This window comes from Antechinus flavipes, chromosome 5 (genome assembly GCF_016432865.1).
Source record: "Antechinus flavipes isolate AdamAnt ecotype Samford, QLD, Australia chromosome 5, AdamAnt_v2, whole genome shotgun sequence".
Lineage (NCBI taxonomy): Eukaryota > Metazoa > Chordata > Mammalia > Dasyuromorphia > Dasyuridae > Antechinus > Antechinus flavipes.
The window spans coordinates 122,102,086-122,119,619 of NC_067402.1; the positions used below are offsets into that span (position 1 = coordinate 122,102,086).

General features: G+C 36.0%; 1 protein-coding gene across 5 annotated transcripts in view; it reads left to right on the forward strand.

The window, feature by feature from the left end:
• The first annotated feature begins 434 nt into the window (after window positions 1-434).
• The window catches only part of CADPS2 (calcium dependent secretion activator 2), a 678,782-nt gene continuing 661,682 nt past the window's right edge, over window positions 435-17,534 (forward strand). For all 5 annotated transcript variants that reach the window (XM_052001541.1, XM_052001542.1, XM_052001543.1 and 2 more), the window contains exon 1: window positions 435-1,996. In XM_052001541.1, coding sequence (XP_051857501.1) covers window positions 1,655-1,996 — 342 coding nt within the window. In that variant the 5' untranslated portion in view covers window positions 435-1,654. The remainder of the gene's footprint in view (window positions 1,997-17,534) is intronic.

The window sequence follows — 17,534 nt, forward strand, 5'->3', positions numbered from 1 at the left end:
TTGTAATTTAGAAACAATCTAGCTAAGGAGGGAAAACAGTGAGAAAAGCACCACCAATATTAGTCCCAGGCTGGCAGTTAGACTGGAGTCATAAGAGCATGCGATTTAGAGCTCATCTAAAACAAAGCATGGTGTGTGTATATATAGTGAAAGCATAAAAACACTAGACTTGGAGTAGGTTAGAGTGTGTTCAAATTTGCCCTCACCTATTGACTGAGCAATTCACTTCCCTTTGCTGTGCTTCAATCTCTAAAAAGAGAAGGAGTGATAATATGTAAATTTGTGCAACTGCCACACCTTGCTCCATTTTACAGATAAAGAAACTGAGACCCTAAAATGACATGACATCATAGATTAGGTCATAGGATTTATAACGTTGGAAAGTTCCAGAGAGATCACCTTTCATCTTACCTAAGTCAAATAGTGCTCGAGTGACAGTAAATAGCAGAAGTGGCGGTCCTATCTTCTGTCTTTAGGTTTAAGGCTTTGATCAGAACATTACACCTGCTTTCTAATATTCTCATTTCAACTCCGCAAGTAATCCAGACATGTCCGAGCTAAATGAGAGTTCTATTTTTTGTAAATTAAAAGCCCATTTTGGCAGTCTTTCTGAGGAAGAAAATAAGTTAAAAAAAAAAAAAAAGAAGAAAGAAAAAAAGGTGGGGGCAGGGTTATCTTTCAGACGCTGCTAACATAGTGGGAATAGTGGCCTGGGCCTCAATATAAGTTTTTAACCGGGAGAGGAAATTCTTAAAAGTCTAAAATGTCAATACGCAACGGAAAAGAGTCTGCTCTGTTCGCGTCCAAAGGCAAACTCGAATACTGGGTCAGGTCAGACTTCCGCCGGGGGTGGGGGTTGGGTGGACGGGAAGGGCACTCAGCTGCAGCAGGTGCAGGTGAGAGGCCCCACTAAGGCTGCTATCGCTGGACACCTGCGGGGGTGGGGGTGGGGAGCGTCCGGCCGTAGCTGCTTCCCTGGTTCAGCACCTGCATATTGGCCAGCCGAGCACAAGGGACTCTAGGAAAACTGGGATAGCAGAGAGGGCTGCCAGGCCCAGAGTGTCCTCCAGCTCGAGCCGCCAGCATAGCTCCTGGTCTCACTCAGTGATTTTCCCTAAACTAGCCAGTTAATCAAGGTTACAAACGGCGCGCACTTGGGAATGCGGCGCGCGCGCGTTCCTTCCTCCCCGGACCCCTCTCCTCCCCCTCCAGCTCCGCGCTCCTTAACATTCCATTCCACGTGTTGCTTGTTGTAGGCGCTACAGGTTCCCCACCTGCGACCAGGGCTAGCTTCCTGGGCCGCTTTTCAGCTAGGTTGTGGGGGGCTAAGGACCTCTGCAGGAATAATTCCCAAGGCAACCAGGCTCGACTTCCCCCTTCGCAAACCCCGCCTAGTCATTCCCTCTCGCTCGGGTAGGCTCCCTATTTTTTCCTCCCCTTCTCCCTCCTCCTTCCCCCTCAACATTCCCCCCTCCCCCCCGCCCCAACTCCTGCCCGCCCCTTTCGCCCTGGTGGTAGGAAACAGTCTGGTGCCTAAACTCGACGTGTCCGGAAAGCTGTGGCCGGTTTCCCTTTCGTTCTCCTGCAGCGCAGCTTTCCCTTCCCGGACCTGAGAGCTCTGGCGCTCGTGGAGTGAGGACTGTACCCGGACATCATGCTGGACCCGTCTTCCAGCGAAGAGGAGTCGGACGAAGGGGTAGAAGAGGAGAGACGCGATGTGCTGGTGGCTGCTGGTGGCTCCCAGCGAGCGCTGCCTGCGGCTCCTCTCCGTGAAGGGCGGCGGGACCCTCCTGGGCGCCCGGGCTGCGGCAGCACCGCCAGACCTGTCAGCCCGAGCCCCTCGGTGCTGAGCGAGGGGCGAGAGGAGCTGGAGCGACAGCAACAGGAGGAAAACGAGAAGCGCATCCGCCTGCAGCTCTACGTCTTTGTAGTGAGGTGCATCGCCTACCCTTTCAACGCCAAGCAGCCCACTGACATGGCCCGGAGGCAGCAGAAGGTGAGTACAGCAACAGGCGCTGTGTGCCTTGCCTCCCCCCCCTCCGGTGTTTACTCCTGAGAGAGGTCTGGGGCGTGTGTGTTTATGCGCGTGTGGGAGTGTGCATGTCTGCCCGTTGGGTAGGGGTGCTAGAGAACGTTTTTCCAACATTGATTCTCCTTCAAACACCAAAGTCGTTCCAGAAAAGTGATCCTGTTTACTAGCCTGGTAACCGGCGGTAGCAGTTGATCCCTCATGCCAGGCAGGGGCTGTCAGGGCTAGCCATTCACAAAACGCAGACAGGATCACATCATGTTGTTTGCTGCCTGGCCCGGAGTCAGACTAAAACTCCCAGCAACTCCAGTGTCTTTGATCGTAACTGCTAGTCCTCCTAACGCCGCAGAGATTTTGACCTCTGGGGCGTATGTTAAGAGATAGAGCCCATGTAGGTGTGTAAATGGGAGAGGAAGGACGGAAATTCTCCTGGGTAAACAGAAGGAAAGTTAAAATGACAAGTTTCCACTGATGCTTTCTAAGCAACGCAAGGAGTCTCAGCCAAACACTGGAGGGTGATGTCTGCCTCCGAATATATAGATCCAGGATCCTTCTACAAAAGTACTTTTCGGACTGATATGATAATCTAGGTTAAAATGAAAAAGTTACAAGCAATGAGAATGAGAATGGGGCCGGGGTGGGGGGAGAGAAAATCATTTCATTCATTGATATCAACTTATGACAGATGCTGTAAGGAGGTGAGGGAGTGGTTTATTTCAAGTGAAAATAAAATAAAGTCTAATTGGAGTTCTTCTGTTATCCTGAAGTTATAAATAATGATTCAAACTTCCTCTACTTTAAAAAAAAATGTAAATTTAAGTATCTAAAATATCTTTCCTCGTCAGACATGGAAGACACTCTGGAGATGAACCTTCTTATTTTAGGAATGAAAAAACTAAGGATCCAAGGGATTTTCTGTAATGCATCAGATCAAAGCTATTTTCTCTTTCCCCTCTTTATACTAAATTTTTATGTATGTGATTTCTGTGGGTTTTGGCAACTTCAAGTTACACTATAATTAGAATCCTTTAAAAATAATTTTGACAAAGATCTTTTTATAGATCAGATTTTTCACATTTGATCCAGTTTTGTTAATCTGTCAGAAATACATCCCATTTCTAAAGTATTGCAGTTCATTCCCTGCCCAGAATCAGGAGTACTCCAGAAAAATAATGGAGCTTCTTATTAATTTTATTCCCTTTTGTTATAATTAATATCTATGATGGTTCATGAAATCAGAAACTGGAAAAGATCATAGATAACGTTTTGCAAAGGTCGAAATTGATGACTTTGCTCATAAGTTCTAGAAAACCAGATATTATAAATATTCAATCTTCTGGATCTCAATCTACATAGAAAATTTGAAAAATTGACTTGAAGTACGCATTTTTAAAAGATGTGTCTATTTTAAGTCACAGATGAATTTTGGTTAGAGTTTAATTCATTCCATTCCATTATATCCATTTCATTATACAAAATTCATTTTTTTTCATTAATATCATTCAGGATGAAAACATTTAATTCACTTAAGTGAACTATGTAAATAAAAAAGACTTTAACTTCAGTAATCACTCTGAAACAAAGTGTAAGTAATTTTGACCTATATATTGGAGTTTAGAGAGGAAGCTTCTTTGCATATGAATAGCCTCTTGCCCATAGATTCAATATGACAGAATATTTAGGGTTTTTTAGGATCTTAAAGTGTTTAAAACCCAATTAAGCAATGCTAATAAAATTAATAGCTATTTAGAAGGTTCATTGTCAAGTCATATTTCCAAGAGTTGAGGTATGGTTATTGTTGATATTATTATATACTTTGAATACTGTTTCATATAATTTCTAAAACAATTTATCCTTTGTTTTTCAAATAGTGTGAATATATATGACTCCTATTGTTTAACTAGACTGTTTCTTCAGACATGTTTGCATTGGCACACAGGTGATTCAGTTGGTGGTGTATTGGTGCCTTACTTGGACATTAGAGAGACTAAGATAAAATTGAAAAATCAGCATTCTGAATAGGCAAATCTATGCCTTTAAATGGTAGGCTATTTTTGTTATAAAAGTTGTGATCAGAATTGTCAAATCAACTTTTACATGTCTTAGAGTTGAGAAAGACCTATAATAATTGGAAACTGGAGTTGGTTATTTGCAAGGAGTACAAAAGAAGTTTTCTTTTTGTGTCTTTTTATGTGAGGTCCCAGCATCCTAGGAATTGTATCTTAGTATTATGATGTACAAATTCAGGTTGAAATGATCAAGTTTTAGTTAAACACAAGCAAATTTATGGAATAGTTGCCAAATTATTACCTTACCTTTTATTTTGTAGGTACTTCCTTAGAATAATCAAAAAGTGAGTAGTGGGCTAAATTTTTTACTAAAAGCATATAATACTGCATGGTCTCACACAATTTGTAGAATTATAGAAGATAATTTTAAATATAGAAAGGAGGTTGGAAATCCTCTCTCATAAAGCTCTCATTTTGGAAAGGAAGAATATAAAGCTTAATGAAATATGTTGGTTTTATCCAAGATTATAAAACTAGTTAGTGGATGAATTAAGACTAGAAACTAAGTCTCCTGCTAATTAAATTGTAGGTCTCAACCCTCTATGGGGTCACATAAATCAAAATTTCACAACCCCTACTTTTGGTTATTATTAGTAAATGTTGATTTGTATATCTATTTTATTTACCTGTAAACCTATGTTTGCATAAAAATTACTTGGGTGAAAAAGAGCTGCCAGTGGAAAAGATTTTAGAAGCTCTGCTATACTGTAATAAATCCAGGACCATAAGAGTCCTTTAAAAATTAAGAGTGCTTGCAGCTTTCTTAACAAATCTTTATCCTTCATTGTAGGGCAACAGGTGAATGTCAAGACTTGTGAAAAAATAATTTAAGGGGTGATCATGGACTAAAATACTATTCTTATTAATGCCTTTGGACCTCAGTTTTCCTCATCTGTAAAAGGAGGGGATTGGATTCCTAAGACCTTCTGATTTTAGCATGGAATTGGCAAGTGTGTATAGATATAGGTGGACTGAACCACATATTATTTTCTAAAGGCACTCATCTAGAAGAGTGTTTACAATTTATAAACTCTAAATTAGCATCATTAAAGTTGTTATGTACTATAATATGATAATGATTTTGTTTATTCAAAAGTATTTATTTCATAGGCTTGTTAGTTACTATATTTAAGGTGTTTATTTTTTGGTGAAATAATATAAGGTGGCACTTAAAATACTTTGAACATGTACTTTCCCATATGATGCATGACAGTCATAAGTGGGGGTTCTTTACTTGTTTGAAAATAAATTGCAAACCCAGCTCTTTTATAGTGTTTCCTTATATATTACCACTGTTAAGTGCAACAAATTTTATCTTGCTTTAGTTTTTTTCTTACATGTTTACTACTTTCGCTTAATAATTCTCATTGATATACTTCAGAAAGATATGAAAAAATGGCATGTAAATCATTAAGTTGAAAAGGTAAGTGAAGGATGAAGAAAGCAAATTTCTAATAAAAATATTATTAAATGGGAAAAGAGAGGAGAGAAAAATAAGAAAAAAGTTTTTAGGATAGGCTATGACCTCTATTATAATTCTTCTATCTGCATATTATAGAAAGTTAAGAAAAAGAATTAATTTTCATAGCTGTGAGAGAGATACACACAGATAAATATGAATGTTTTTTGGGAAGAGAGTATTCATTTCCAGCAAAACTTTATATTAAGTTAATAGAGCATTCAAAGAACTTTGCTAGGTACTGAGGGAAAGTGAAGTAGAAATCAATGCTTTATAGAATCAGAGATGGCAGAAATGTTACAGGCCAACCCTTTCAATTTACAGAGAAGAAAGCTGAGGACCATTCTGGAGAGCAATTTAGAACTGTGCCCAAAGGGCTATCAAACTGTGCATATCCTTTGATCCAGCAGTATCTCTACTGGGTCTGAAATAAATCATGAAAAAGGGAAAAGGACTCACATGTGCAAAAAGGTTTGTAGCAGCTCTTTTTGTAATGGCAAGAAACTGGAAAACTGAGTGGATGCCCATCAGCTGGAGAATAGCTGAATTAGCTATGGTATATGAATGTTATGGAATATAACAAATATAAGAAATTGTTAGCAAGATGATTTCAGAGAGACCTGGAGAGACTTACATGAACTGATGCTGAGTGAAATGAACAGAACCAGGAGATCATTGTACTTGGCAACAAGATTATGTGATGATCAGTTTGATGGATGTGGCTCTTTTCAACAATGAGATGACTCAGGACAATTCCAAATACACTTATGATAGAGAGAGCCATCTGCATTGAAAAAGAGAATTGTTGGGACTGAATGTGAATCAAAACATATTTTTTCACCTTTTTTGTGGTTGCTTGCTTTTTCTTTTCTTTTTCTCTCTTTTTATTTCTTCATCTGATTGTTCTTGTGAGGCATGATAAATGTAGAAATAAGTATAGAAGAATTGGAAATATTTAATATTGGCTTACTGGCTGTCTAAGAGAGGGGTAAGGTAAGGGAGGGAGAATGATTTGGAGCATAAGGTTTTGTAAGGGTGAATGTTGAAAACTATCTTTGTATGTGCTTTGAAAATAAAAAATCTATTACTTAAAAAAATACTGAGGCCCAGAAGGTTGTGACTTACCAAGTCACATAAACATGATTTGAACTAGTCTTGCAAATACCAAGTCCAATGCTCTTTCAGTAAGACCTCATCCTTGCCATTTTGGAATGTTATAACTGATTTAAATTTGAATATAAATGCATGAATAATCAAATTTTCTAAGTCAGATTCAAGGAATGAAATAACTTCTAAAGCAAACAGTCTCCTTAATAATATATTCTAAGATAATTAGGTTTCCCAATCTTATATACATTTTGTATTTTTTAAGAGTAAACTTGAGGCTTGTGAAAATAATTCATTCTCATTCTAAGCAGTATGAGTAGTGAATCTTTGTGGTAGTATTTGGAGGGGAGAAAAAAGAGAAGCAAAATGCCTCTAATCATTACTGTAATTTTGTTAGCTGACATTTAAATGAGTTATTTCATAGAAAATAAGTAGTAGAAATTCTGTTCTTTGATCCACATTTAGTATCATAGTTCTCGTTTTAGATTTGGATAGCATTTACCATTCCATGTTTATAAACAATGGCCTTGAACTACCAATTTAAGAGCCAATTCCCTCACAGCTAACCATCACATAATCTTGTTACTATGTACAAAATTCTCCTGGTTCTGCTCACTTTACTAAGCATCAGTTAATGTAAGTCTTTCTAAGCTTTTCTAAAATCAGTTTGTTCATCACTTCTTGTAGAACAATAATATTCCATCACATTCATATATCATAACTTATTCAGCCATTCCCCAGCTGATGAGCATTTATTCAGTTTCCAGTTTCTTGCCACCACAGAAAATTCTGCTACAAACATTTTTGCACAGGTGGGTCCTTTCCCCCTCTTTTATTATCTCTTTGGGATACAGACTTAGTAGTAAGACTGTTGGATCAAAGGGTATGCACAGTTTTGTAGCCCTTTGGGCATAGAAACTTACATAACTCAAGTTTGCTTGAGACTATCATCCTTCCTTCTTACTATTCACCAAAAAAAGGGCAGCTGGGAAATGGTAACATCCATTGGTTTAGAGCTAATAACTTTGAAGTGAGAATTTCCCAATTCTATTACCAAACCCCAGGGCCAAGTAAGGGATTTTGAAAGCTCACAGTATGTATGGTTTTCTTGCCTGCAGGTTTCTAGCAGCCCTGCTGATAGTCTAAAAGACTACCCTCTTAGGGAGTTAGGATAATTTATTCTTTATGCTGGTTGGATATTGGTACATTATTGAACAAATACAGCATGGATGTACATGTTGTTTGTTGCTTTTAGTAATATAGTATAGATTATTCTTTGGGGAAAGAGATGCAATCCATATATTAAAATAAAAATTCAAACTGGACTTAAAACAGTATCTCAGTGAAAATTGCTTGTGCTTTTTCAACTAAGTCAGCTAACCCTCCACAGGGTATCATGAGACCATAGCACTTAATTTTGTGGAATGAGTTGTGCTAATGAGAACTCAGACAGATTAAGTGAGCTTGGCATTTGCTTTCTTCTATCAAAAGTAAAATCAGCTGTAATTTTGGCATGTGTAGGTCATCTATCTTGAAGAGTGAAACAAAATTATTTTTGTGTACTTCTCTTCCTTAATTTTATGTTCTGAGAATCAACTAAACAAAATAGTTTGGGAGATTTTTAGATGCCTTAGAACAAATAATTTTCCAAATTATGAGGAACCTGTGAAGATCATATCCTGCTAAGTAACTCACTAGTAACTCCTTACTGCACCATTTTTACATTATTTCACAAGTTTTTATAAAACAGCTTAGTCACTTTCTCATTAAGTTTAGTTCTATATTTCAGAAGTAATTGAGTTTGAGGGTGACAATTTGATATTCATGCAACCTAGGTGATCCTCCTGTCCAGAGTCTTAAAGGAAATCAAGAATGAAATTGAGATAGGTCATCATGTGTGACTTGTCACTTAAAAACCTCTGTACTAGAGGATTGTATGTTGTCAATGAGTTATCTTCTGTAAGGGTTCCGGTGGATCCTGGAAACTATCATCATGTGTTATTTCTTTCTAAAAAAGCTTTGAATTATCATGAATAGTGAAAGCATTGAACAGTTAAATAAACAATTTATGGGGAAACAGGAAAGGGATTATGGATTCTATCTAATCTACTAAAGTTATTTGAGGAAATAAATAAGCATGTAGTGAGGGTAAGTCAATAGTACTGTCTAAATTTGTCTTAAACTTTCAGAGTGCCTCAGAGAAGTTCTATGTGAAATCTATTAAAAACAAATTAAGTGAAAATCATTTGGCAGAAAGTTATTTATTTTTCAAGTTATTTTTGTTTAAAATAGTTTATTTATTTCAATAAGCCAGGATCCATCTCCCCTAATAGAAAACATAAGAAAAAAAAAACTCATTACAAAGATGTAATGCTAATTAAAATAAATTTCTACATTAGTCATCCTCTCACTCCCATTTTATCCTCCTTTCTGAGTCTATTAGGAAGGTAGGTAGCATGTTTTCTTGTGAGTCCTTTGGAATCCTGATTTTTCTGGTTGGTCATTACACTAATAAAATTCAGCATAAATAGTATTGTCAGCTTTATATATTATACATTTTTCATTTATTCCCCAGTTTATGGGTACTCCTCAGATTTCTATTCTTTGCTATCTCAAAAAGAACTGTAACTGTTTTTGTCTATACTTAGGGTTTGTTTTGATTAGGACTTCTGCTTATCTTAATCTATGATCCACTTTTTGCCTTTTCCTTCTATTTCTCTGTTAAGTGAGATGTATGTCTGTACATGTATGTATGTATGTATCTATCTATTGTTCTTTCTTCAGACCAATTCAAATGAGTGAGTTTAAAGTTTCAGCTGCCTTCCCCCATTATCTCCTCCTTGTTTAATAGATTTCTCCTTGTGTATTCTATGTGAGATAATTTTCCTTTCCTTTACCTTGTACAAACCCCTACCTTTTGTATTCCTCTTCCCTTCTTGTTCCATTCTTTTTATAAAATCAGTAAGACAGAACAGAAGCTTGTCTTTGTTTAATTGGTCTCCCTTTTTAATTCCTGATGATAGGAAATCATCTCCCCATATTTAATTGTAAGTGATTTGTTTTCTTTTAGTTCATTATTATTGATCATTCTTATTTACCTTTTTGGTGTTGTTCTTCTTTCCTATATTTAAATTTCAAAGTATCTCTGAAGATCTTTTTTATTAGGAATAGTTGGAAGAACTCTTAATTCATTAAAAATGATGTCTTTCCTCCCTCATTCCCTGCCCCCCATATTATATTACATTCGATTTTTCTAGGTAAGTTATTACTTCCAAAGCTGTATCTTTTGCCTTCTAGAATATCATATTTCAAGTTCTCCATTCCATTATGGTAGTGACTGCTAAATAGTGTGTGATTCTGACTGTGACTGTTCTGACTGCTTACAGTATTTTTCTTTTGACTCTGATATTTCTGAGAATTTTTATTTTGGTATTCTCTCAAGAATTGACTTATTGATTCTTTTTGTTTCTACTCTGCTTTCTAGTTTTAAGAGTTCTGGGCAATTTTCTTTTAAGACTTCTTGAAATGTGGTTTCTAGGCTGTCTTTTGATTATGATATTCAGATAGTCCAATGATTCTTAATTTTTTTCTTTGTGATGTTTTCATTGTTAGTTGTTTTTGCCATGAGATTTCTTACATTTTCTTTTCTTTTTTTTTTTTTTGTTGAAGCTTTTGATTTCTTTTAGTATATCTTATCTCATGAAGTCATTAACTTCTATTTAGTTCACACTAAGTTTTCTGGGAAATTGTTGCTTGATCAAGGTATCATATCTCTTTTGTCAAACTGTTAATTTGTTTTCTACTTTTTCTTCAATACCTCTCATTTTGTTTCTAAATTTTTCTTCAAGCACTTTTATATTTACATTTACATTATATTGTGTATACTTGCATTTATAGAAAACAAATTTAAAAAACTGTTGCTTAATTTCTCTATGAATTTTATTTGTTTCTATCCAAATTGTATTTTTGAAGCATTACTTATAGATGTTTTGTAGTCATTGTCTTGTGTATTTGTGTCTTGACATCCTTACCATCATAATAGCTCATTCTTTTTTGGTTGCCTATTCTTCCAGTCTACTTTATATTCATTTTAGAATTTGTTATTCTCTGCATTATTTTTTGAAGGTACTTCCCAACTTTATTTGTGAAAACTTTTTAATTTTCAAAGCAAATGCATGGATAATTTTTCAACATTGACCCTTATTCGTATTAGCTAGCTAGAAAGCTCTATTGGTTCAAATTGGCAGAATTGTAGGCTACTCTCTTTGTTCTGATATTTTCCCCTTCATTTCTACTCAACAGACTGCACTAGTTAAGTGAGACCCTGCTTCGAATTTGAGGTTTGAACCAAATTCCTTCTGCTGGCTTCTGAACTTCATCATTTATCTTTATGGGATATCCCTACTTGGGAACACCCAGCATCCATAAACCTCCCTATCTGCATGTTTCTACCTATATTGGGTTAAAGACTTATTGTGAAATCTGGATTCTGGATTTCTTCATTGGAATTCAATCAGGAATATTTTTAGTATTTGTTTAGGGAGCTCTCTTCCACTGATGTTTATATACATACATATGTGTGTATGTGTGTGTATGACATCACTATTGTCCCAATAATCTTCTTAATCAATTTTTTTGATCATATACTTTAAATTTAACTATTGAGCCTTCACAGGCTTTACATAGCCTTTTTTGTAATTTTATCTTTATCCTATTCCCCTTCACCTACTCTGTTGCAGCCAAACTGGACTATTTTCTGTCCTCCGTTTTCTTCAACCTTCTCTTGTTACCATTACTTTGTCCAAACTGTCATCATACTTAGAATGGAGTCCTTTCCCACTTATTTGCACATTTGTTGCTATCATTCTTTTATTTTAGAACTGCAATAAAATGCTGCCTCTCCCATAAAACTTCTCTATGTTGAGCATGGTTTTCCCCCTAAAATTTTTAATATTACGTTGTTTGAATTTTTCTTTTTCATTAAAATACAATCTACTTTTGTTGTCAAGGCATTGAAGTTTGAAAATGACTTAAATATATTATTTTGTATTATTCTTACAGCAATTTTGTGGATTATGTACATTAATATAGGTATTATTACTGCTTTACAGATGAGGAAACTGAGACGCAGAAAAATTATATGCTTTACCCTTGGCCACACAGTTAGTAGTTTCAAATCCTAGGTCTTTCCTTGTTCTGTTTTTCTTTATACTGTGTGCCCTTTGTATCTTTCTTAATTCACATTACTTGCATAGTTATTGTCTTTCTTTCTCCCTCAGATTATATTATAAACTTTTATTCCTCCTTAATCATTTTTCTATCCCACTTACTAAATTGGTTATTCCAAATATCTTCTCTCTAGCATCCCAAGGAATCTCTTCTCCTCTGCAATTTCTTTTCTTCCTTCCTCATCATCTTAGTCTCTTGATTCTTTCTTTTGTCTATTTTTTTTTGATAAAGAGATTGCCTTTCTTCTCAAAAGCCAATCTGTTTACTAATAACCATAACCATACTCTTCCTGTCTTCTCTAGAAGATGACCCCTACCAATTCCCCCTGTCTTATTTAATCAATGATTCAGGAAATGGATTAGAATATGAAACCTTCCTAGACCATAAAATACATTAAAAAACAATTTTACTGATATAAGAATAAAAGGAATATAATTCTTGACAAAATTGAATCAAAATACGAAATATCCCCTCTTCTTTTGCTTCTGAATTTACCCCAAAAGACCAGAAATTGTCAATGCTAGATCAGAAAGACATTCTTGAAGGGTAATGGGAATTCTACTAAAACCTACAATCCTTGACTTCACATAGGTCAGTTTTATATATCTCTAGTCCTCTGGATTAAACAACTCACAAAGATGAATGCTGTGAATATCAGGAAATGCATTGTTGAGCAAAATTGACGGCATTGTTCTTCATTAAGAGGATCATAGAGTTACATACTGACCATAACATAGCATTGCAGCCTCTGACTAGATTGATGATAGATCCAGTCCCCAATCTCTGTTGTGCTTCTGAGGACACCAATCTGATTATTCTGTTCAGCAGAAGGCATATAATGTATCTGATGGACAATAATATGCTGTGTAAAGAACAGAATGTGGTGGGAAAGATCAGCAAAACCCATCCATTGTCCTAACTCCAAAGTGGAAAGCTTTTAATTTTTTTTTTTTCTCAAATACATCCATGGGCATCACCTAGAAATTAATCTGAATGAAAATCTTTTCTGCCCAACTCTTCATGTGCCAGCCTTGCAGCTCTTTATTTACTGGAAGAACTTACCAAGACCCCATCCCTCAGATTGTCATTTGTAATTCAATTATTACCTCCTGACATTCAGCTGTATATAATTTTTTCATAATAATTAGTGATTAGTGCCATGGATAAGGAAAATTGTTGTTCCTAATTAGGATAGTAGATGAGGCAAAGAAACAGATGGAGGATTGGAGGTCTCAGCATCTAACAAGATCCCAGTCTCTTCATGAAAGATGCTGAGACCATGGGACCCCAGGAGAGCATTATGTTGAACGTGTCATTTTCATTTGGTGATGGCAATAATCTCCTTGCCTTATCCATCCTGCATCACTTATTGTGGGTAGCTCAGATCAAAAAATAATAGTACATTACTGTTTTATTTATTCAGTAGCAACTAGGGGCCAACAGGAATCAACTGTTTTATAAAAATAATATAGTAAATGGCTACTTTATGATTCCAGCAGTCTAACAGTCATTTAATCTGATCACTTCTTTGTGCTTACCAAAAATTTCATTCAGCCTTTTGCTCAAGGGACAATGGCTTCAAAGAATATTGGTTTCACAAGATTATAAGTACCTTGGAGAGAGGATCCTGTGTTTGGGGTAGTACTTGGAAAAGTATAATAAGTGATGTGGTAAATGGGAGTTAGCTGTGAAGCAAGTGGGTGAATTTGGGGCCTGGAGTCAGAAAGAATTAATTCAGATATCTCAGATACTTAATAGATATGACCCTCTGAAAGTCATTTAACCCCCTTCTGCCTCAAATTCCTTAACTGTAAAACTAGAATAATAATATTTCCCTTTCTGGATTGCTGTGAGGATTAAGTGAGGTAATACTATATGTAAAGCACTTAGAATTCCTGAAACATTGTAAGCATTTAATAGATGCTTGTTCCATTTTTCCTTCTCCATCAAAATGTTTTGATTATTTATAGGATTTGGGATTTTCTAAACCTAAAGAGTGCCATAAGCCTTTGAACTTGCTTTTAACACTGACAATTTGAATACCACTAGCTTATTAAGGACTACATCTAGAATCAATTGAGTTCTCAGGCAATATAATACTCAACATTTAACTGATAAAGTTGAATTCCAAATTTCCTTGTGGTTGATTGTCTACTCTTTGTCTCTGATATTACCTGGACTTCTATCATTATGGTCCCTTCTGATCTAATTGGTGTTATATTGCTAATATAGGGGTGGATTTCAGTTCCCTCAGGAAGTGGTGTCTCTTTCAGGTGTTTGCCCACTAAACTGTAGCTGTTTGAAGACAACTCAAAGAACTATAAGGAAAGCTAGAGAAGTATACTCAACTTTTTAGGTAGAAGCAAATAGCTCCTGACTAGTCTCAGCCAAAGGGATGGAGAAAAAGGAATTGTACATTTCTTTCCCCATCCTACCTATTCACAAGAACAGTCACAGCTGCAGCAGTCAACAATTTTATTTAGTTTCAGAAAATTTACAGTAAGTTATGGTCACTATTCACTTTCACCAGTTATATACATAAAATTTACATAAGTGGAATTTGTATAGTAAAGTACTCCAGCCTTCTTCATCACCACCACTAGGTTGGAAGTATTTTTTTTCTCTGTATCCTCAATCCTATAACTTAGTAAGATTAATGTTAACTACATTGGATAGTGCAAGCATTCCAAATCCTATTTAGCCTTTTCCTGATAACCAGTGGGCAAATGTGACATAGGTCATGATAAAGTTTTGTGATGAAAGGAAATGAGATACTTGCAGGATATTCGGCAATTAAAAAATTTGGTTTACTGTGCTATTGAAAGGATAGTAAGGCTATTTCTGCACTAAGCTTGGGGAAATCTGGCTTCCTTCACTCTCATATTGAAATGTCTGATCATTAGGTTAGGTGTTGTTATTCTCATGGCCTAGGGACATTTCCCAAGTGAAAAGTACCCTTAATATATGTGGATGGGTCTTTAAATGGCTTAAAAGTTATGTTGACACATTGAAAAGTTAGCAGTAAGCTGCACTAAGGGAGTTGCATTTTGAACCTTACCTTCCTGGATCTTTAGCTCAGTTTTATCTCATTTCAGGGAAATACTTAACCAGTATCAGGAGTGGAAGGGGAAAAATCTAGTAGATAGTGGACCTGTCACCACCAACTACTAGAAGTAGCAGGATAAGTATTGATTCCAAAAAACTTAAAATATTCAGTCCCATAATATGCTCCATCAATTAACCTCCATGATTGCGATGCAGACAGTGAGTCTTCAAATAAAACAGGATCATCCTTCTCTCATTGTTGTTAGTATACCCTCTTTTCTCTTTGATGAGTTCTTCCTGAGAATTTTATGGAGGGGACCAAGCTGATATTCTTGTTCCTCCCAACTCAGTTCCTTGCTCCTAAGAGTTCAAAAACCACATCTCAGATGGTCCCATTTGGAACTTCCCTCAGCACTTGAGATAGTTTTAGCCATCCAGTCTTTCCTGTAACTTTATTGTCCATAAGGTCTTTAAGAGATTTTAATTTTCTGGAGTATCCCAAGGTAGCCTTATTTCTGGTCTGTAGATTTCAAAACCATGTCCTACTCTCCATTCCGCATACTGGATACCATCATACTCCCCAAACCCATTTTTCAGTTCCCTTTTCTGTGTTGTCTTTTCCCATCAAAATGTAAGGTTCTTGAGGAAAGGGACTGTCTTTTTGTTTGTTTATATCTTTGTTGCTTAGCACTATGTCTACCATATAGTAAGCTTTTAATTAACTCTTGTTTCCTTACTTCAAAACTCCTGATGGAAAATGGGCTGCCTCTGTTGTCTTATTTAGGGATTTCTGATGTAATACTATCCTTTCTGTCAACTTCTAGCAACCCCTTTATCTTTAACAGCATCCTTCCTTTGATTTCTAAAACATTTTTAGTTAACTAAAATCTTTCTTTCCTTCCAATCTCTTTACCTCCACACACATAAGAAAAAAAGAAAAAAGCAAAACCTCTGTAACAAATATACATCATCAAGCAAGACAGTATCCAACTTTAGCCATGTCAAAGAAATATATGCCTCAATATGTATCCTGAATCTATCTTCTCCCTAATAGAAGTTGGATAGATGCTTCATCTGAGTTCAGAGTTAAGTCTTTTAAAGTGGTTTGTCTTTATAATGTTATTGTAGAAACTGTTCTTTTGTGCCTGCTCACTTCACTCTGTATAAGTTCATACAAGTCTTCCTAGATTTTTCTGATAGCACCTCTTTTTGTTATTTTTCACAGCATAGTAGTAGTGATGAATTGAATCTTAGAGGAAAATTTGGAGCTGGGTAGAATTCTGTTCAGAATGCTAGGGCGAATAAAACTGAAGCTGGATTCTTCTCAGGAGTAGGAAATTTACTCCTTAGGAGGAGAGGATAAATTCAGTCAATCAAAACCATTTTTGAAAAAATGTATCCCTTATTTTGATGTTCTTCATTGGGGTGCCAACAGCAGCAGCTATTCATTTTTCTAGAATCAAACATATAAAAGATTCCTGATATTAGCTACTTAAAAAAGGGACAGATGGGATTTCTGGATCCCATAACTAATTGTTGACTCTGAAAGAACAAATCCTCTATAAATTCTGCAAATTGATGTAATATTGCAACTTACAAAAAGTCTCCTTTAGACTATAGTGTAATAATTAGTAATTGTCCATATATTTATTATCTTGCCATTTAAGCTTCTATAACCTCTCAAATTTTTTAGTGGTAACAGCCTTCCCATGCTGTGAAGTTCCTGTGGAAGAAAGATATCATTCCTCATCCCTCCCACTCCAGAATTGTGGTAATGGAAAAGGCCTGTGGCTCTTTTCTCATTTTCACTTGTTCCCAATCCTCATCCTTACCAGTTCCCCTTTAATATATCAGAGAATAAAGAAGCCATACTAATAATTAATGCAAGTCCTAGTTGTCTGAGTCAACCAAATCCCAAGAAGAGCCTTTTCCTCATTAAAGAGAAACCAGTCCAGTCTACATAAAACAAACAGGTGGCTCTATCAATCTCATTCTTTTTATAATATAATCTCACTATTTTTATAATATATAATTATAATTCTATAATCTTCAGGTTCTCCTTTTCAGGTTCTTTATCTTCTGCCTGGAAATATGTTTGACTTCCCAGCTAGATCCTCATTAGATCCTACCATTTGATGCTAACTGTTGTCCTATATCCCTTCTCTCTTAGGAAAGTTCCTTGAAAAATGCCATCAAAACAAGGTGCTCCAGCTTCCTTTCTTCTCTCCTTCATCTAAATTCCTCTTCAGTTTGCATTCTGGCTTCATTGTTCAGCTGAAAGTTTTCTCCCAGCTTCTTGATTATATCTTAACTGCAAAAAAATGTAATGTTTTCTCAATTCTCATCTATCTTGACTTATTTGCCCTATTTAATAGTGTGAATACATCTCCTCCTGGATACTCTTTTCTCTGACTTGTCATACCTTTTGTCTTCCTCTTACTTGTCTGCTCATCTAAGTCTCTATTGGAGGTGTCTATAATGTCACTATTCTCTTAATTCCTATTTACTATTGAATTGGAATGAAGCCCTGAAAAGTCATAAGTTTTATTTATTTGTATCCCCATTGCTCAGCATAGTATCTGGCACATATGTTATG